This window comes from Geotrypetes seraphini, chromosome 3 (assembly GCF_902459505.1).
Source record: "Geotrypetes seraphini chromosome 3, aGeoSer1.1, whole genome shotgun sequence".
NCBI lineage: Eukaryota > Metazoa > Chordata > Amphibia > Gymnophiona > Dermophiidae > Geotrypetes > Geotrypetes seraphini.
This window is the reverse complement of record NC_047086.1, coordinates 175,551,444-175,573,241: the sequence shown is the minus strand read 5'-3', so window position 1 is coordinate 175,573,241 and position 21,798 is coordinate 175,551,444. Positions and strand designations below refer to the sequence as shown.

Here is a 21,798-nt window from a genome sequence, read left to right as displayed (position 1 = left end):
TGAGGTGGGGAAGGGAAGGGAATAAAAAGGGAGAATTGGTCATGGGTGTGTTAGTAAGAGGGAAAGAGAGATGGTGCACACAGGGAATAGAAGAAAGAGGAGAATTTTGGTCATAGGGAGGGAGTGAGGTACAGATGATAGGGAAGAGAAAGATGAGAGGGAGAAATGTGGTGGAAAGGGAACAGTGGGACAGATTGAAAGGGATGCAAGAGAGAGTAATGTTGGACATAGTGGTGAAGAGAATGGAGGGAGAGATGTGGCATGGTGCTGGAGAGGGGTGATAGGAGAAATTTTGAGCATGGGGCTGGTGGGCAGGGGCGAAAGATGCTGCACATGGTCCAGGGGATGAGAGAGGGATAAATGCTGGACCATGGTAAGAGGAACCAATGGACAGCAACAAAAGAATTTGCAGAAGACGGAAAAGTGCAAAAAAAATCTGGGACCAACTTGATGGAAAAATAAGTCTCCAGACAACAAAGGTAAAAACCGGAATTTGTTGACTAAATGTTAGCTTTGGGAAATGTATATAGCAAAAGAAAAGGAAAAGAATTTCTGGTTTTATTTCTACAGTGTTGTAGTACTTGCTGACCCTTGCTGTGACTGGTGGGATCTCCAAGCACCGCCAGCAGAGGACCTCTTCTAGAGACGGCCAGAACTCCCCTCCACCAAGTGCAGCAGTCGCTGGCAGCATCCATGAGCCATTGAGGTGCAAGCATCTGTGACTTGGACGCTACCGCTGCTTGCCAAGCTTGGCAAAAGGGACCCCCGCCCAACTGAAAAGGAAGTCCTCAGCTGACAGCTTGAGGGTCCTCATTGGCTGAGTATTTATATTTTATATTTACATTGGAGGCTCTGGTAGAAACCCATTTACAAAGTATGTATTCTTCTCAATTAATATTTCCAAATTAATTAAAGTGTCTTTGCTTATTTATAAATGGGTCTCTACCAGAGCCTTTAATTCAATAGCATAATTAAATGAAATAACTACTTCTGAAGTTTATAGGGATGGGTGGGAACTGATTTGATTCCAGTGGGGACAGGTTTGACTTCTAGCAGGGATGGACGGGGATGGGTTTAATTATACCGGGACGGGTTTGATTTCTGTCCCTGCGCAACTCTCTAGTGTCAATGACAACGCCTTCAATGTTGACTGTTTGTCGATGTCCATGGTAGTACTGAATAACTTCTCTTGCTGAAGTTTGCGGCTCTTAATAGATCATTTTTGAAGAGAAGAACGCGTATAGGAGTTGATACAGTGTTCTGGGCCAAGACACTGCAAACACTAAGAGTGGGGGTTTGTAAGTGAAATTGACCATTGACACCTGCTACACTTCTTAAAACTGGTTAATGGATGGGACTTCGATGGGAAAACTGCCTCAGTTAAATTAAACTCAATGGCTGGGGTAGAAGAAAGAGGACGAATTCCCACAAAGCAAACAAAAATTTTCCCTCTTTCTGTTTTTTTTAAAAGAAAAAAATGGAAGAAGGAAAGAAAAGACTAAATTCAAAACAAACGCGGGAACGGGAAGGCAAAAGGCAAAAAATATTGAACAACGTTCAGAAACACGTCTTCTTAGCTCCGCGGAAAACTAAGAACCGAGGAGACGTGCACCTACATTGGGAAGGAAGGTACTCGCATATGTGTTGGGTGGGCGGTTCACAAATTTTCTTAAGTTCTTAAAGTGGCGATGCACTTTTAAACCTGTCCGTTTTGCGGCTCCATTGATGATGTCACTCACATCTGAGAATATGCTGCCTGCTTGTCCTAGGATAATGCTCTTTTCAGCTACAGTGGCAAAATAACGCTCAGAGTTTAGGAAGTTGGTTGGTTGGACTGAGAACTTTTCAGCAACCCCTTGTATGATATGATAAAGAAGTGATGAAGATGTCAGTGAAAAAGTGAGACAGCATGTCCGTCAACCACATGTTGCAGCCAAATGTCACCCGATGGGCTGCACCTTCTATGAACAACAAGGCTCCTACCAGCTGCTCTTGGCTCTTGATCTGGTCAGCAGTCTGCTTCTCCAGTTTTTCTTTGGCTTGGAGAGCAGCTAGGCGTTCAGTCTCCAACCGTTCAGCTTCTTGATGTGCTCGTTTCCTCTCATCCTCCAACTGCAAAGCTTTTTGGATCTGTTCAGAGAGTTCTAACGTGGAAAAATGATATAGTTGCTTTACTGTACATACTTATAGTACAGACTGACAATACAGAAATGCTTGCAACTTTATAAAATGTTACATTAGCTGTGTTTTGGCTCATTGAATGGAATTCACCTAAAAAGCTGTTAAAATATTTGTGTGGTATGAATACAATGATAAATCCCTATTTTTCAACCCCGGGAAACCATCTAATTGATCAAAAAAGAAATCCCTTAAACTTCTGCACTATAAACATCTAGAATCAGAAGCCCTATTTATAATATCTGCTTTGCTTGGCTGTAAAATTTGAAACATACATATAAAAGTGCTAATCCCATCCCAATTCATCTATTCTCTGCCTCTAAGAACACTTATACATTATAAACCAAATTCTATAAATGGCACAGAAAAATAACATACTAATCCCCTCCCCTTTTACAAAACCATAGCGCAGGTTTTAGCACTGGCCATGGTGTAACAGCTCCGATTCTCACAGGAATTCTATGAGTGTTGGAGATGTTACCACCATGGCTGGTGCTAAAAATCACGCTACAGTTTTGTAAAGTGGGTATGGCTTGCTCCAAAAGTGACCATAGGTGCTGGTAGGAGCCCCTGTGGACACAATTCTTGTGTAAAGTAGGTGCCGGAAATGTACCAGTGAAACCTTGACCTACATTTATGGTGTTTACTTTACACAAGGCTATGATTCTCTAACTGGCGCTGGTACAGGATTGACAGAAGACCGACACCAGTAAATACCAGCAGCAGTTGCCGAATCCTGCAATTAGTGCCAAAATCCGCATCTAACTTAGATGCAAGGATTTGCATTAAGTAAAACTCGGAAGTTATCTGGCCTGGCACTGAATATCGAGTCCTAAATCAGCCTATGGTTGTCAGAATTTCCATAACTGCTGACTGCTGCAGGCTAAGTATAAAGGGATTCTCTGGGGAGGGTGTTTTTGGCAGCATTGAACATTAATGCACATGACTTACCATTTGCATATCTACCCATAGTATTTTGTATGAAAAATTGACACACTCATAAAGCAGATGCAAAGGTCTGTGGCTGCAAGCTTCAAAGGGAATGAATGCACACATTTTCCCTTTGAAATTTGGTGCAGAGTCAACTTGTTCATCTTGAGAATCACCATGTTCCGATGGTGCAACTTTATTAGTATTTTCAATACTGAAATATGGTTTGAAACTGCAGGACTGGGTAACTGGAAAAACATTTTGAAGAAAAGAACATGTAAACAAATACTTTGGTTTACCTCTCTCTGCTCTCTTTGTCTGTTGCTCATACTCCTGTAATCTCATCATCAGTTCCTCTTTTTCCCTGATCATCAACTCCTTCTCTTTCTCAACAACCTCTCTTTTTCTCTTCTCACTCTCCAATAGTTCTCTAACATGAAAGAAAAACTGTGGTAAAATACCAGCAGGGAAGCACACTTTCAGAAACAAAAATTCAATTTACTATGTGTGAAAACAATAAAAGTTCTTCCTAAGATTGATAGGCACAATTAGGATATTTAGACTTTGTGTTAAAAAGAAAATAATATTCCAAGAAATTCATTTGTTTCAATAAGAGAAAAGGTCAGAATAGAGAGGTAAAATTTTCAAAGATAGCTTACGAAAAATTATATATAAACACATTTTACATTCATTTTTTCTACACCTTTAAATGTAATGTAGCAGTCTACTGTACTTTACAGTATCTACAATTCTGTGCTAGAGTGCTTCTTTATTATACATACCGTAAGACATCAATTAACTGCCTTGTAAAAACACTTTATATTCTTAGGCATGTTTGGACTCAGAGCTTCCAGGACCCTATGAACACAATCCAGTTTAATCTGAAGCTCTTCAGGGGAACTGCATTTTTCCATCAGGAGATCCATAGATATAGTTTCACTATGGTTAATAACAGCCCTTGAGGAGGATACATGAACTCCTATGAATCACAATTACACTTGAAAACCCTATTTTCTGTATCTTCCACTTTGTCCCAGAGCTTACTGTTTTGCTTAGTCAGATCAGACACCTGCCATTGTAGCTGCACGATTTGACCTCCTCCACTTTTTAAGTCAGAAATTTCTGTGTACAACTCCCCCTAGAATGCTGCTAGATCACTTCTAAGATCTTTAAATTACTCAGTAACTCCTGAAGTGAAAACAGATTTTCTCTATCTGCTGCTTCAATTGGTTCGTGATTAATGACACCCTCCTCAATACATCACCTCCAATACTATTGTGGCATGCTCATGTCACAGCTGGGATCTACCGAACTGCACAAGCTTTTGCACCAATTACAAGCTGAACGTTTCCATTTCTGCTCAGAACACCTCCATCTACCGAGAATGTCAACTGGGAGCTTGGGGGGGGGGGGGGGCTCTTAAATTGCTAATTGTCTCAAGCCAGGCACAACTCAGGGCTCAAGCGACTACCTTGGAACATGATGCTACTTCCTGCATTTATGGTTTGCTTTGAGCAGAAATACTCTGATTCCATCCACTTTCTAAATAGGAATCTTGTGTGTTTAACCCATGCCTTTTGAATCCCATCACAGTTTTTGTCACTACCTCCTCCACTAGGAAGGCATTCTAAGTGTTCACAATCTTTTCCGTAAAAAAAATAATCACCTGATGTCACTTTTAAATGTGCCTCTTTTTGGCTTTATTTCATGTCCTTTGGTTCTACAGTTTTCCCATCTTCAGAAAAGCTTTGTTTGTGCATGAATACATTTCAGGTATTTAAACATCTGTATCATATCTCCTTGTTCCTCCTCTCCAGGATACTATGCTCAGGTTTTCAAGTTTCCTCTTTTATGTCACTTTTCTCTGAACATTAGTGAGATACAGTACAACCTCTAAAATAGAGGTCTGCACGGGAATGGGGATCGTGGGAATCTTGCGGGTCCTGCGGGGATCTCCCAAAGTCAATGGGACTCCCACGGGGACCCCTCCCAGGCCCACGGGACCCCCTCCCAGGACCACGGGACTCCCACGGGGATGGATCTGGAGTTCCCATTCCTAGGCCTACCTAATGTCAATTGTTAAAATTTTCAAGTTGAGACTGTTTTATTTTTGGGGACAGGTAACTTTTATGGGGGACGGGGACGGAGGGGATTCCTCGCGGGGACGGAGGGGATTCTTCGCGGGGACGGGTGGAGACAGAGGTGATTCTTCGCGGGGACGGGTGGGGATTGGTAAGATTTTGCCAGGGACGGGTAGGATTTCTGTCCCCACGCAACTCTCTACTCTAAAATTGTACTTTGTGAAGCATTGTGAATGACCTACAAAGGAGAATAACCACTTCCTCCCTTCTGCTGGTTAAATCTTTCTCTTTGAAGCTTGGCATCCTTCTGGCTTTGGCTCCTGATTAATTCTGTTTCACCACTTTGAAGTTTCTCAGACACTGTCACCCCGAGATCTTTCTCCTAGTTCAAATACATTAGCCTCTCACCCTCTATCACATATTGTTCCTTGGGACTTCTACACTCCAAGCGTATCAGTCTCAATTTATTCATTTTATTTATTTTTTGTGCTAGATATATTGCAAGGAGTCCATAAAGGCGACTATGTGAAAGACATTTGGAGTATTGAGATTAAGCACCAAATTACTGCGTCTCAATGGCCACGAATTTGGACTTGGAGGATGAGATGTACAGTGTCAGCATCTATGAGACAAACTTGTTTTTTTCTGTTACATAGAGCATTATGGACCCCTGTTCGATTACAAAAATTGGATAGCTCTAAGTCTAATAAATGTTGGCACTGTCATCGCGAAGCAACTTTAGATCATTTATTATTCTATTGTCTATTTATTATGAATTTCTGGAATCAATTTGGGACCAAATTAATTGTTTATTAGATAACCAGTGGCATTATCATATGATACTGTGCTATTTGGTATGGCAATGAGAGCAAAAAGTCAGATTTCTACAAATAATAAATTATTACTTATAATGACTGGGGTTGCCATTCAACAAATTATGTATAATTGGAAAAATTGGAGTAGATTAAATTATAATTTCTGGTGGAATTCCTTATGTCATGTTTATCAAATGAAAAGATTTATTGCAATACAGCGCGTTTTTTTCAGGAAATTTCAGGATGTGTGGGAGCCATTTACAAAGTATTGTACAGAGTAGATGACATTTTATTTTATTTTTTTTCCCTTAAATTACAAGTTTGATTGTGAGGGGGGAGGGGAGGGTAAATTTATTGTTACATATTGTATAAGGTATTGATTATATGATAAGAAAGGGTGGGAAGGGTGGGAGATAAGAGCATATTATTTGTACCATTGATGATTATTAAGTGTTATATTTATTGTTAATTTGTTTGGATATATTGTTACACTTATTGTAAATTTGAAAATGAATAAAGAATTTAAAAAAAAAAAAAAATTTTAAAAAGGGTAATCGGGGAAGAGACGAGATCAAGCAGTAGAAGAAGCAAAGGACTCAACAAATGAGTTTTGAGTAGTATTTTGAACTTTGGATAGGAAGGTTCCAAACAGATGTGAGAGCAGAAAGTTCCACAGAATTGGATCACGGTAGCTGAAGCTGGTCTCATGAGAAACAAAAGCTGGTTTCATGAGAAACAGTTAAATGGAAGGCAGGGAGGGGCGGGACCATAAGTAGTTTAGTGGTAGAAGAACAGAGGGAACGTGCTGGGGCGTACGTAATAAGGAGACACTTGAGATATGCTGGAGCAGAAGGGAGATGCGATCTGAGCAGAGGGTTTTAAAATTTAACAGAAGAGGAGGTTACGTGGTGAGCAGAGTGAAGAAGTTTATTGGCAGCGGACTGGATAAGTTGAAGACGTTTGAGTGAGCCAAGAGAGAGAATGGAGTATACTGTATAAGTAATTGCAATAACCAATGTGAGAAACAACAAGGAAAGGAGAAGGATGTGAATGTGGTGGACTGACTACAGTGCAGGGGCTGAATACAGTGCAGAACAAAGAAAGCAGAGCATGCAAATGTAACCAAGGTTATAAACTTAAAAAAAAGGATATTCCTGTAGGTTTAAAGAATTTTCAGCTGTACTTTTAGAATTTTGGACAGCACAGCTCTCTCCAGGAAGTGAGCAATGCTGGAGAGAGTTCTAAAACTGCCTAGGAGAGCAGTTGAGGAGAGTTGAGTTGGTTTGTTGGCAGAGACAGGTGTTTGTTATATGTTGTCTCTGTAAAATTGGGTTTTAAAGATAAATTGGATATTTATTGGATATTGGATATTTATAGATCCTGCAAAGGAATTGTATTGATTTTTACTTAAACCTTGGTTCAATAGAAAGTGGGTGGGATTAGAAATAGAGAAATTTCAATTATTCTTTGATTTATTTGGGAAACTAGTGGCCACAGTGTTTATTGGTTTTTTTTTTTCACTAAATAGGATTTTGCTTCCTTTGGATTTTTAAGCTAGGGAGTAGGTATTATGGAGGAAGCTATTTCGGGCCAGGAGAGGGAGAAAGGTACCCAACTGAGAAATTAAAGGACTGGATACTCACTTGTTTTGCTGCTGAAGAAATCCTGTCTGCGGAAATCAGTGAGAAAAATTTTGGGACAAGTATTGATTACAAATAAACTATTCTTTTAATATTTATTTTATTTCACCTGTGTTTTTGTCTATTTGGGTGAAGTTTATTTTAAAATGTAAATCTGCTTCTTCCTTAAAGAAAACATAATTGTACCCTTGACCAAAACGACTACATTGTTGAGAATTACACTTTGAGGAAGAGCAGGTTACACAAAGGAATCTTAAATCTTAACTTCCAGACATTAGACTATTCTTCTACTTTTTGTAAATGTTCACACTACTTCATGTCTGCAAAAAGGAGATCTTTTCTTTCTAACCCTTGAGCAATGTTGCTCAAAGATATTAAATTGTCCCCAAGACTGACCCTTCATTCCACAACTCATCTACAACCACAGTGCTGAAAGATAGCACCATTTAATTTCCGCTCTGGATCTACCAAATGTTATTCAATGCTTCTTAGTCACAGCACGCATATTTATGCCTTTAAATGAAAAATATAATCCATCTAGTGTTTCACAAATGATTGCAGCCCTACAGTGTTCTTCAACCTCCATACTACCTGTACCATCTCTATAAGCATAACAATTAGGCTCCTAACATAACAAGTCATTTCTATACTGCATAACCAGTAAGTTCAATGCGGTTAACAAATATTTAAAAATACAATATAGATTAGGAAGATTTGATTAATTAGCAAACAGATATGTCTTCAGTTGCCTTCGAAAATAACACTCAGAGCTCAATAACAGGCTTTAATTCCTTATCCCAGCAAGCTGCCTGGTAAGAAAGCGAACATTGAAGATGTTTTTTTATAACAACCACCTTTGATCGATGGAAAATTAAAGAGACTATGTGAACTCTGTGAACATTTAGGCCCTGATTCTGCAAAATGCTTCTAAAGTTAGACGCCCTTTGTAGAATTGCGTTCAGCATTGTTTAGGCATCTTAACTTTAGGTGTCCTTTAGAGAATCAGTTTTTAGGTGAGATTTACACGTCCAAAAAATAAGAACATAAGAATTGCTGCTGCTGGATCAGACCAGCGATCCATCGCGCCCAGCAGTCCGCTCACGCGGCGGCCCCCAGGTCAAAGTCCTGTGTCCTAACCGAGACCAGCCCTACCTGCGTTTGTTCTGGTTCAGCAAGAACTTGTCCAACCTTGTCTTGAATCCCTGGAGGGTGTTTTCCCCTATAACAGACTCCGGAAGAGCATTCCAGCTCTCCACTACTCTCTGGGTGAAGAAGAACTTCCTTACGTTTGTACAGAATCTATCCCCTTTTAACTTTAGAGAGTGCCCTCTCTACCTTGGAGAGGGTGAACAACCTGTCTTTATCTACTGAATCTAATCCCTTCATTATCTTGAATGTTTCGATCATATCCCCTCTCAGTCTCCTCTTTTCAAGGGAGAATAGGCCCAGCTTCTCTAATCTCTCACTGTACGGCAGCTCCTCCAACCCCTTAACCATTTTAGTTACTCTTCTCTGGACCCTTTCGAGTAGTGCCATGTCCTTCTTCATGTACCAGTGCTGGATGCAGTATTCCAGGTGAGGGCATACCATGGCCTGGTACAGCGGCATAACCTTCTCTGATCTGTTCGTGATTCCCTTCTTAATCATTCCTAGCATTCTGTTCGCCCTTTTCGCCACCGCCGCCGCACATTGTGCAGACAGCTTCATCGACTTGTCGACCAGTACTCCCAAGTCCCTTTCCTGGGGGGTCTCCCCAAGTACCTGTATTCATGCATGGGATTTTTGATACCAATATGCATTACTTTACACTTATCCACGTTGAACCTCATTTGCCATGTTGCTGCCCATTTCTCGAGCATGGTTATGTCGTGTTGCAGATCTTCACAGTCTCCCTGCTTCTTCACTACTCTGAATAACTTCGTATCGTCCGCAAATTTAATCACCTCACTCATCGTACCTATTTTCAGATCATTTATGAATATGTTGAAGAGCACGGGTCCAAGCACCAAGCCCTGCGGCACCCCACTGTCCTTAATGTTATAATATTTTATTATTATGTTGATTTTATGCTGTTTCTAATTATAATATTAGGAGTTGGATCTGTTTAATGCTTTTATTTATTTCTCTTCTATCAGAGAGAGTGACTGGGATTCAAACCAGCAACACTAGGATAGAAAGGTATAGGTTTAATCAGTGTGCTACAGTTTGAGCTAGCAAGCTACATAGCAATTGTAAAACTGGGTCTTATAGGCATTGTAAGGAAGTCTACTTTTGAGCACAGTTTAGGCTTCAGATAGACCTGAGTTCTATAGACGGAACTTAGGCACAGTTTGGATGTCCTTAATGCGATCTGCTATATAGCTCTCTGGGTTTTTATTTTTGCTTTATTAAGCTCAAAATACATTTAATAAGCCACCACATAAACAGGGCACATCAATACAAAGATGCAAAACCTTCTGTTTTTCTGGGCAAACAGCAATGCTATTTTCTAATTAGAGGGAAAGATCTATTAATTGAAGCACAGCACATGAAAAAAACAGCTTTATGTTTCTTGCTAAAAAGCTACTCTTTTTGTCTCACTAAAGATTGCTCCAATGAGATCATTCTTAAAACAGGTGGATTCAGCAAATAAAGCACATGACAAAAATATATAGATTGCATTCATAACTTCATTTGCAAAAGCTTTAAAACAGAAAAAACCAGATACAGACGCATGGCTTCTGTTTCATTGCAAATGGAGGTTTGCAGCTGTACAATGGTGACCTTATTGTGAGATCATCAAGGTGCACCTACAAGGTACAATGCCACAATTAAAATATGAGCTGGGATTTGAACCCATGACCTCTGGAAGAGGAGCACAGAGCTTTTACTTATTGAGCTATAACAGGTTCTAGGAAGGTATCTCTGACTGCCCTGTGATCATAGAACTCAAATCTATTTGAAGCCCACAAGCTCAAAAGTAGACCTGGCTTTCATTCGCCTACAATATAGGCATGATATGGATACCCTAGGTCATTCAGTGTTATGTAAATGAATCAAAGGATGCCCAAATTAAGTCATTGCCCAAACCACGCCTACGCCTATTGAGTTAGGCGCGAGTTTTAAACTTGGGTGTCCATGAAATTGTGGCTATGTCTACAAAGTGGTATCTACATCCTTTGGACACCTAAGTACCAATTATCGCTTGTTAAGACCCTTAATTGGTTCATTAACCACTAGATTGTACGCCTAAAGCACGCCTAACTTTAGGGCCATTTTCCATAGCTTTTTTCTTTTTTGGCCTCTCTTTAATCAAGCTCTAAAGTACATTTAATTAAAAGTTGTATCAAGAGTGAAAAATTAATTTATTGTTTCAGCAGTGGCACACCTGCCCAGAAAATCTGAATTGTATACAGTACAAAACTTTCTATTTTGGTTTTTCTCTGCCCAGGGCCCTGCTCTCACCTTTCCAGCTTTTTCTGATTTCTCTCCTCTTTGGCTTGGGCTTTCATTTGTTGCACCTCAATGGTGTCAGGCTTCCTGCGACGCATGTACAGCTCATGGTTCCCCATACACAACTGCAGTATCCGTTTGTTAATTCTGAGCCGGGGAGCATAAAACACGAAGTCCTAGGAAAGATGCAGGAAAAAAAAGCTATTTAACCTTTGGAGGCATCTCATTTTTTTAAAATGCACATTGCAAGCTAACATTTTAAACATCTTACTGCCCCCTCTAGTAATCAAAGGGCACACACGGGTTTACTGTACATCTGTCCAGTACACACAGCAGAATGCTTCTATTGTAACTGGTCATTTCCATAGAACTAGCACATAACATAAGAGGCAGCCCCTGCTCTGTGGGACTCACGGTGCAGTCAAGACACACACACAAGACCAATCCTTTATTCATCTTGCATTTGCTTTGATACCAGACCATTTGCATATCTTGCACCATCCCTCTGGAATGCTCTTGCTACTTGATCTATGGTCAAAACATGCTCTTCGCAATTCATGTTCAAGTGGAGTGGAGAAGTGGCCTAGTAGTTAGGGCTGCAGCCTCAGCACCCTGAGATTGCAGGTTCAAGCCCAGCACTGCTCCTTGTGACCTTGGGCAAGTCACTTAACACTCCATTGTCCCAGGTACATCAGTCAGATTGTAAGCCCACCAGGACAGATAGGGAGAAATACTTGCGTACCTGAATGTAAACAACTTAGGCTATAAGTGGTCTATAAATACTAAAATTAATTAAGAGCAAACTTAGGATTTTGATTTTTCCAACAGGCTTTTTGATTTGCTTGTATGAGGGTGACCTCAGGCCAGTGGCCTTACTTCTTTCCCTTTCTACTTCATCATCTTTTAATATGAATATAATTCTAGAGGTCATGATTGAAGCGGTGGGATTGGGGAGAGGGGGTAAAATCCTGTCACTCTATCTGTTCCATCTCTGCAAACACACTACACTGTATATCAAGATATTATAATGTATGTGATATTGAAACTAAATAGCATACTATGCGTATTGTTATTTGAATTTTATTTATTGGATTTATATTCTGCACTATCAGTCATTTCTAGGTGGATTACAGAATAGTAATCACATATTTTTCCCTCTCTGTCCTGGCAGGCTCACAATCTATCTGTACCTGGGGCATTGGTGAGTTAAGTGGCATGCCCAATTACAAGGAGCAGACTGGGATTGAACTCACAACCTCAGGATGTTGAGGCAGTAGCTCTAACCTCTAGGCCACCCACCTTCCCTCCTTGTAATTGTCTATTGCCTCTATGGCTCCTTGTTATCCTAAATCACTTAACTCTCCACTGCCCCAGGTACAAAATTTAGATTGTGAGCCCGCTACAGACAGAAAAAGTACCTGTATGTAATATGTAACCCACTTTGGTTATACAAAGAAAGGCAGTATACCAAGAATTTATAAATAAATGCATACCAATAACAGAACAAATTCAAGAAGAGAATAACTGAGATGAACCAGGATGGAATTAATTGAAGAATGTTGCAAGAGGATCATGGTAACACCATAAATGATGACAGGTAAAGACCTGCATGGTCCATCTAGTTTGCCCAACAAGAAGGTCAGAGCCGTGCTTGCCACTCTATGTGAGCCACAGCTGCCAATACTTAAACACTGTTTATCAAGTCTCCACTGTGCCAATCACATAGGCAGCTAAACATGACCAAGTCTTCCTTATAGCCATATATCATTCTCAAGTACTGCTGACAGAATTCAACTTACCAATCAAGATGGCTTCCCTTCCCTCCCCCCACAGCACCCTCACTCACAGTACGTGACAATGAAATGATCTATAATAGAGAATGACATAGGGACAAATTAAACTAAACTAAACCTTAGGTTTATATACCGCATCATCTCAACAATCGTAGAGCTCGGCACGGTTTACAAGAGTTGAGAGAGAAAGGAACTCCAATGAGATTAAAGGGTATAGTGAGAAGGATATTTGGGGGGCTTAGGATGCCAAAGATGGGGTAGGTATTACATTTTTGAAAAAAGCCAGGTTTTCAGATGTTTGCGGAAGAGTTGGAGAGAGCTCAGGATCCGGAGGGGGGGGGGGGAGGTAAGGTTGTTCCAGAGCTCAGTGAATCTGAAGGGGAGGTAGGTCCCTAGTTTTCCTGCACGGGAAATGCCTTTTAATGAAGGAAAGGATAATTTTAGTTTATTCTGCATTCCTGCAGGAACTCAATTTCCCCGTCCTGTCCCCACAAGTTCTGTCGCTGTCCCTGTCCCTTTCATGTAAGCTCAGCCTTACGCGCACAAATATGGAACACTTATGATTTCAGAGGCTTGTGCAGATAAGGACAGAGCTTTTAGGAATGGGGCAGGGACAGGAAAAGAACTCACTGAGATGGGAAAATGAGTTCCCGAGGGGACGGGGAAAAATTTGTCCCCATGTCATTCTCTAATCTACAACACTGGAGTTGCCAGATGAGAGAAATGGAAGATTAAGAACATAAGAAGTTGCCTCCGCTGAGGCAGACCAGAGGTCCATCTCGCCCAGCGGTCCGCTCCCGCGGCGGCCCATCAGGCCCATTGCCTGAGCAATGGTCCCAGTCTATCCCTATAACCTACCGCTACTCTTATCTGTACCCTTCAATTCCTTTATCCTCTAGGAACCTATCCAAACCTTCAATGCACACAGCCCAGGAAAAACAAACAATTGTGCATTCTGGTTTCTAGCTATAAAGAGAAGATTGATAACCTAGAGAACAAGTCATAGCGCAACAACAGATTGATCAGCCTTCCCAAATACATGAAAGAACCAGAGCTAAGAGATTTCGTCTGGAATTATTGGCTGAGGTGCCATACGGCCCAATTAGATTGGGGCGAGCATATCGCACTGGTCTCATGATAATGAGGACAGAAAGGCGAAAGGGCTGTGATCACCAAGATCCTCAATTTTGCTCACAAAGAGTGGATACTGAAGGATACTTAGGTTCGCCTAAGATTTTTGATAAGTGCCTTAAGGCGCAATTCTGTAAAAGGCGCCTAAGCATGATTGACATGCAGCTGACACAGAATCTGGCCCTCTATGTGGTGGCCTATGATCCCTGTACGTGGAGTACGTGAACAATTGCTCATACATTTTACATGGTCGTTACATAGTCAGTCACAAAAATACTGACCAGACTTTTAAACAAAATTAAAAATTAATTAAACTAAACTAAATCAATTACCACTGTGTGATTTTTTTTTTGTGCTATATATATAGAAATGCTTTGCTAATACTGGGATCCAATATTGTTGGTTTTTAGAACTTGTTGCTTACATGAAGAGAAAATTTGCATGTACCTAGCCACTCTTTAGAGGGAACATTGGTAGTGGTTCTATGGAATCATCATATAAATTCTCCAGCTTTAGTTGGTGTTTTAACAGCACTAAAGTTCTCTCAACTCTCTGTAGAATCACTTTTGGTTTTGCCTATAATTTCTATTTTGATGTCTGCCTCTCATTTCTGTTTTCTTCATATTGTCATAGCCTTTGCAGTTCTGCTGTTATTTTAAAATGTATTACTAGAGGCTAAGAACATTAAGACTTCTTTTAGCAAAATATGTTTTAGTTTATTAATAATAATAACTTTATTCTTTTATACCGCCATAACCAAAAGTTCTGGGTGGTTTACACTAAAAAGAGCTGGACAATCAGTGAAATACAATAATACAAACATTTGTAAAATAGAATTTCAATAATAAAACTCACTAAATAATAAACTTATCGAACAAAGTGGTCTTAATTAATTCCCGAAAACTGCAATAGGATAACATAGCTTGCTGAATACATTTACCTAACCAAGATTGTTGCCTACCAACTTGAAATGCTAGGGTCCTATCTAAGAAGGTCTTAATTTTTGGATAAGCAAATACGTAGAAGTTTCTAGTTTCTCTTGATGGTCTATGCAACACAAAATGAGGAAAGAGGTAAGCTGGAGACAATCCCGATATCAGCTTAAAGCAGATGCAGGAAAATTTGAATAATACTCTTGCCTCCAAAGGCAGCCAATGAAGTAAACGATAATATGGACTAATATGGTCATTCTTTTTTAAACCAAAAATCAATTGAACAGCTGTATTCTGAATTATCCTTAATTTCCTTAAAATTTTTTTGGGTGCTCCTAAATAGATGATGTTACAATAGTCTAAAATAGATAAAACTAATGCCTGCACCAACAGTCTGAAAGATAAAGGATCAAAATATTTTTTTATGGTTCTTAATTTCAACAATGTAAAAAAGTATTTTTGTACCACTAAGGGCTCCTTTTACTAAGGTACGCTGGCTGTTTTAGCACGTGCTACAATGTCGCGCGTGCTAAACGCTAACGCCTCCATAGAGCTTGCGTTAGTATTTTTTGTTTAGCGCTTGGTTTGCGCACGCTAAAAATGCTAGCGCACCTTAGTAAAAGGAGCCCTGCTAGTGTTAAATGTCGGTCTAGTGTGACTCCCAGAATTTTGATAGATTTAATAATTGGGTAGTCATGACCATTAAGATGAAGCAATGAGTTTATTTTTGGCATCCTTGATCCTTTGGAGATATTTGTCAACCAGTAAAACCTCTGTACTCAGTGATTCCCCCTCCCCCCCTTTTTTTTTGTTTTTTTTTTTTTACTAAGCCGCGGTAGAGGCATCTACTACAGCCTAAACAGTACGCCTTACCACCAGGGGGGTAAGGCTTACTGTTGAGGCACCTCTAAAAAATGTTGGGGAGGTGGAGGAAAGGGGGAGAGGGACCCTGCTCGATACCCACCGGGTTTGATACCCCCAAGGTTGGATGGACCCCCAAACAGCTTAATCCAGCACCAAAAAGGGAACAAAAATTCCTAAACAAATTCCAACAGACCTACCAAGGGAGATGGGTACAGCTCACCACACCTGCTGGAGACTGAGTGAACACTGAGGTAATTAGGGAAGAGTCGCATCATATGTACTATTCCAAAGTTTTGTCTCAGTTTCCACATGCTGGTCATAATGTGATATAACCGTCTTGTAAGATTAACCTATGCTGGTCTGGAAAGTTGCTAAAGAAGATGGCCTTTATTTTTCCTGCTTTGCACTTCCACTAAGGATAGCACTCTTTATTCACATAGATTTGTAGTTAGGGTTCAAAACTGGAATCTCAACTATGTCCCCCAACACTTAGAATGTTTTACACTAGTATCAGTGTAATTAACATCTGCCAACACACACTCATAATGTTTCGCAAAAGATTTGCTTTATCAAGGATCCCCCAGAGCCATTGTGTCCTCCACCTTACTCAAACTTATTTCCAATTGTCAGATCATCTAGTCCCAGTAGCGTAAGATCATGATGAATTTAAGTTGAGTATGAAATTTATCATAAGATTTAACTAATAATTTTATATATTAAAAAAACCTCTAAAAAAATAATAATGTTAAAAAACTAAAAAATTAAAAATAAATATAAAATATGATAAAAGAATGTAGGCCAATGAGGATAACGATACACCAATATTCCCACCGGATATAAACTACTATCGAGGGTGGAGGAGCTGTGCCTGAGGCCACATTCGTTTATATAACATACTAGCTGATGCCCCGGCGTTGCACGGGTATTTAATTATAGCAATAACACTGTAAATGGATTCAAATAAAGATACTTTATAGTGGTGAATGAAAATATTTTTTTACAACTTTATAAAAAGTACAATAATCAAATTATAATGTGAAATATTTGACAAAATGAATACAATATAACTAACACAAAACTTGATTATAAACAACATTTTTAGTTTCACCTCCAGGAGCAAGAACATATACATTTTTGGGTGAACCCACCCTTCCCACGTGTGCAGGTGGGCCGCGAGACCCCCAGAACATATCACCCCCGGTAGTGAGGGATCTGCATACCAATTTTCGTTCAAATCGGTCCCACAGCTTTTTACATTTTTTCCATTGACTTGAATGGGTGAAATCTGATTTTCTGTTTGTAGCTCCGCCCACGTGTGCAGGTGGGCCGCGAGACCCCCAGAACATATCACCCCAGGTAGTGAGGGATCTGCATACCAAGTTTCGTTCAAATCGGTCCCATAGCTTTTTACATTTTTTCCATTGACTTGAATGGGTGAAATCTGATTTTCTGTTTGTAGCTCCGCCCACATGTGCAGGTGGGTCGCGAGACCCCCAGAACATATTACCCCCGGTAGTGAGGGATCTGCATACCAATTTTCGTTCAAATCGGTCCCACAGCTTTTTACATTTTTTCCATTGACTTGAATGGGTGAAATCTGATTTTCTGTTTGTAGCTCTGCCCACGTGTGCAGGTGGGCCGCGAGACCCCCCAGAACATATCACCCCAGGTAGTGAGGGATCTGCATACCAATTTACATTCAAAGCGGTCCCACAGCTTTTTACATTTTTTCCATTGACTTGAATGGGTGAAATCTGATTTTCTGTTTGTAGCTCCGCCCACGTGTGCAGGTGGGCCGCGAGACCCCCAGAACATATCACCCCAGGTAGTGAGGGATCTGCATACCAAGTTTCGTTCAAATCGGTCCCACAGCTTTTACATTTTTTCCATTGACTTGAATGGGTGAAATCTGATTTTCTGTTTGTAGCTCCGCCCACGTGTGCAGGTGGGCCGCGAGACCCCCAGAACATATCACCTCAGGTAGTGAGGGATCTGCATACCAAGTTTCGTTCAAATCGGTCCCACAGCTTTTTACATTTTTTCCATTGACTTGAATGGGTGAAATCTGATTTTCTGTTTGTAGCTCCGCCCACGTGTGCAGGTGGGCCGCGAGACCCCCAGAACATATCACCCCCGGTAGTGAGGGATCTGCATACCAATTTTCGTTCAAATCGGATTTTCTGTTTGTAGCTCCGCCCACGTGTACAGGTGGGCCGCGAGACCCCCAGAACATATCACCCCAGGTAGTGAGGGATCTGCATACCAAGTTTAGTTCAAATCGGTCAAGCCGTTTTTGAATTAACTCACAGAGACCCAGTGTTGTAATATTACAACATCACATTTAAGGCTACAAAATAAACCCTCCCCCATTTTTTTTCTTTTTAAAACTTCATGTACATTACTAATAGAACCTATTGTTCAGTTCTGCAACACCATTGGATGGTTGAATGTGTAAATAGGTCTGTTTATCTGGCCATGAAGTCATACAACCCTGTTGCCTGCTTTGGAGTATATCATCTTGTTGTTTTGGACGGGATACATCAGGACTAAAGTAAGTAAAAAGCTTGAAATATTTTTTTATGTGATCATTAATATGTGTAGATCATGCAGATTTTATGACATCATTGAATATACTGATTTTAAGAGATTTAGAGCTGGTTATTTCTATGTTGTAATTTTACAACAGTGGGTCAAAGTGATAGCAAGGTTTTGTCTGCACTCCCCTGAGACCCAGTGTTGTAATATTACAACATCACATTTAAGGCTACAAAATAAACCCTCCCCCATTTTTTTTCTTTTTAAAACTTCATGTACATTACTAATAGAACCTATTGTTCAGTTCTGCAACACCATTGGATGGTTGAATGTGTAAATAGGTCTGTTTATCTGGCCATGAAGTCATACAACCCTGTTGCCTGCTTTGGAGTAATGATGTCCATTCCCTCTGCACACCACTGGAGTACTTTCAGAAGTTTGTGACAGAAGATATGATCAACGCTCTGGCAGATAACACAAATCAGTACAGTTTTCAGAAGAAAGGATCATCTATAAACACAAACACAAAGGAAATAGAGCAGATGATTGGCATGTATCTGAAGATGGGTCTTGTCCAAATGCCTGGAGTCCGTATGTACTGGGAAGCAGACACAAGATACAGTCCTGTCGCTGATGTAATGTCACGAAACAGATTCCAGTCTCTGTTGACATCATTACATTTTGTGAACAATCTAACCGTGTCTGAGATGGAACAAAAAAGTGACAAACTCTGGAAACTCAGACCATGGCTTGATGCTTTCAGAGAGAAATGCCTAAAAGTGGTCCCTGAAGAACATAACTCTGTTGATGAAATGATGATCCCTTTCAGGGGGAAATTCAGCAGCATCAAACAGTACATGCGTGGCAAGCCAAACCCATGGGGGTTCAAGCTGTGGGCAAGGACTGGAATCTCTGGTATACTTTGTGATTTTGATGTGTACCAAGGCAGTGTGAATGGAATACGGGCAAGATCTGAACTTGGACTATCAGGGAATGTTGTGATGAAACTTGCTTCCACACTTCCACATAGTCACAACTACAAGATCTATGCAGACAACTTTTTCACCAGCATCCCATTGATAGTTAGGCTGCTGGATTGTGGAATTCATTACACAGGAACAGCCAGACAAGTGCACCTTCCAAACTGTAATCTTGAGGATGAGAAAAGCTTGAAGAAAAAGGGAAGAGGAAGCTTTGATGTCAGAGTGGAGTCAAATCACAACATTTGTGCTGTGAAATGGTTTGACAACAGACAGGTTACACTTGTGTCTTCCTTTGCTGGCCCACAACCAGTGGAGAAGATTCAACGCTGGGACAAAACTGCCAAAAGATTTGTTGAAGTTGAGAGGCCTTATATCGTGGCTGCCTATAACAAATTCATGGGCGGAGTGGATTTGTTAGACTCATTTGCAGCAAAATACAAGTTTCCACTGAAGTCCTACCGCTGGTACCTTTACATCTTCTGGCACACCATTAACCTAGCTGTGATCAATGCTTGGCTCCTGTACAAAAGGGACTGCAAAGCTTTGGATATCCCAAAGAAACAGATGCTAAACAGGAGAATGTTTCAGGCCCAGTTGGCATCTTCTCTTATCCTGATCGGAACGGCTGGGTCAGTGTCAAAGCGAGGGCGACCATCTGCAAGCCCAGTTTCATCAAGAGGGGGCACCTTGACTTCCCAAAAGAGGCAGTTTACAGATGATGGAGGTTCTTCAGCTGCCATGACAGCCAAAAAGTCAAATGCACACCCTCCAAAGGAAGTTTGCAAGGACATGATTGGACATTTTCCCATCAAAGCCGATAGAGGACGGTGCCGACACTGTGCAAAAGGCTATACCAACACACTTTGCAGGAAGTGCAATGTTCGCCTGTGCTTTTCAGAGCAAAATAACTGTTTTTGGAACTACCATAACTGAATAAATGAACAAATAAAACATGCACATATAGGGCTCGATTCACAAAACCGTGCTATGAAGATAGCACAAGTGCTATTTCATAGCGTGGCCGTTTTTACCCGTATTTGCGCTAACATGAAATTTTTTGTGCAAAAACACGAAATTTCTTGATTACCGCTGATAGAAGTCAATGGGCGCTTCACAGGGAAAAATTTGCGTTTTTATATGATACTCATTTTTTGTATTAAATTGATAATAAAAATTACTTTTTTCTTTATTATACTATTGTTGTTGTGTATATACATAAACTTAGGTGGGTCTTTATAAGCTGTAAAGTACAAATAAACTTTTAATTATTCCTTACATGTGTTCAGAGAGAGAGTGACACTATTGAAATTCTGCTACCTTACAGGCCCAGCGTTGCAATTTTACAACATCCTCCCCAAAAGTTACTAAAATGTCAAAATAAAAAAAAAAACACTGATTTAGGGATCACAAGCCTCCTATAACAACATGTGAACGTTCGAAAACATTTTTTTTACGTTTTTTTCTATATTTGGGTCTCTGGGGGTTAATGTGAGAATGGCATCTTTTTACATTTTTTCCATTGACATGAATGGGTGAAATGTGATTTTCTGTTTGTAGCTCCGCCCATGTGTGCAGGTGGGCCACGAGACCCCCAGAACATATCACCCCAGGTAGTGAGGGATCTGCATACCAAGTTTCGTTCAAATCGGTCAAGCCGTTTTTGAATTACTGTGAGAATGGCAGCTTTTTACATTTTTTCCATTGACATGAATGGGTGAAATCTGATTTTCTGTTTGTAGCTCCGCCCACGTGTGCAGGTGGGCCGCGAGACCCCCAGAACATATCACCCCAGGTAGTGAGGGATCTGCATACCAAGTTTCGTTCAAATCGGTCAAGCTGTTTTTGATCGCGGCACATACACACATACATACACACATACCTCCGATTTTATATATATATATAGATTAAGTACATTATGAGTGTGTGTTGGAAGATGTTAATTACACTGATACTAATGTAAAACTAGTGTAAAATTACACTGATACTAGTGTAAAACATTATAAGTGTTGGGGGACATAGTTGAGATTCTTTATTTTTCCTGTACACATTTCTGCTAGCTGTGTGTCCTTGTGGGAAGGAATCTCATAGTAATGATTTTTGCTGCATATTTTCATCCAAGTTATTTCTGTGAGATGATGGTCAGGCAAACATCCATGCTTTTTACTTTTAGTGTCAGATTTAAACTAACGTAGGACCTCCAACATAGATATTTATTTCCACAAAGAAGCTCAAGTGCCATGACCTCCACCTCCAGGTCTCTTTTTCCTGCCTTCTTTCTTCACTCTTCTTCCTGGCCCATTTACACTACGCATGTACTCTTATTTGACAAGTTTATCATACTCTGATATATCACCTGTTAGTTCCTCATGTTTGTTCCGACTGTTCCAACACTCTTTGTGGAGCTCCTTAGATATTCTGGTGCCTTTCTTGTGGCACTCCTTTCTGAATCTCATTATTCTCTCTTTCTTTACACATCAGCCCTCA

General features: G+C 40.4%; 1 protein-coding gene across 4 annotated transcripts in view; it reads right to left on the bottom strand.

Moving 5' to 3' along the window:
- EZR (ezrin) overlaps nt 1–21,798 on the bottom strand; it is a 201,076-nt gene that overhangs the window by 19,609 nt on the left and 159,669 nt on the right. For all 4 annotated transcript variants that reach the window (XM_033937964.1, XM_033937965.1, XM_033937966.1 and 1 more), the window contains 3 exons: nt 11,089–11,252; nt 3,408–3,538; nt 1,984–2,144 (listed from right to left, as the gene is read on the bottom strand). In XM_033937964.1, coding sequence (XP_033793855.1) covers nt 1,984–2,144; nt 3,408–3,538; nt 11,089–11,252 — 456 coding nt within the window. The remainder of the gene's footprint in view (nt 1–1,983; nt 2,145–3,407; nt 3,539–11,088; nt 11,253–21,798) is intronic.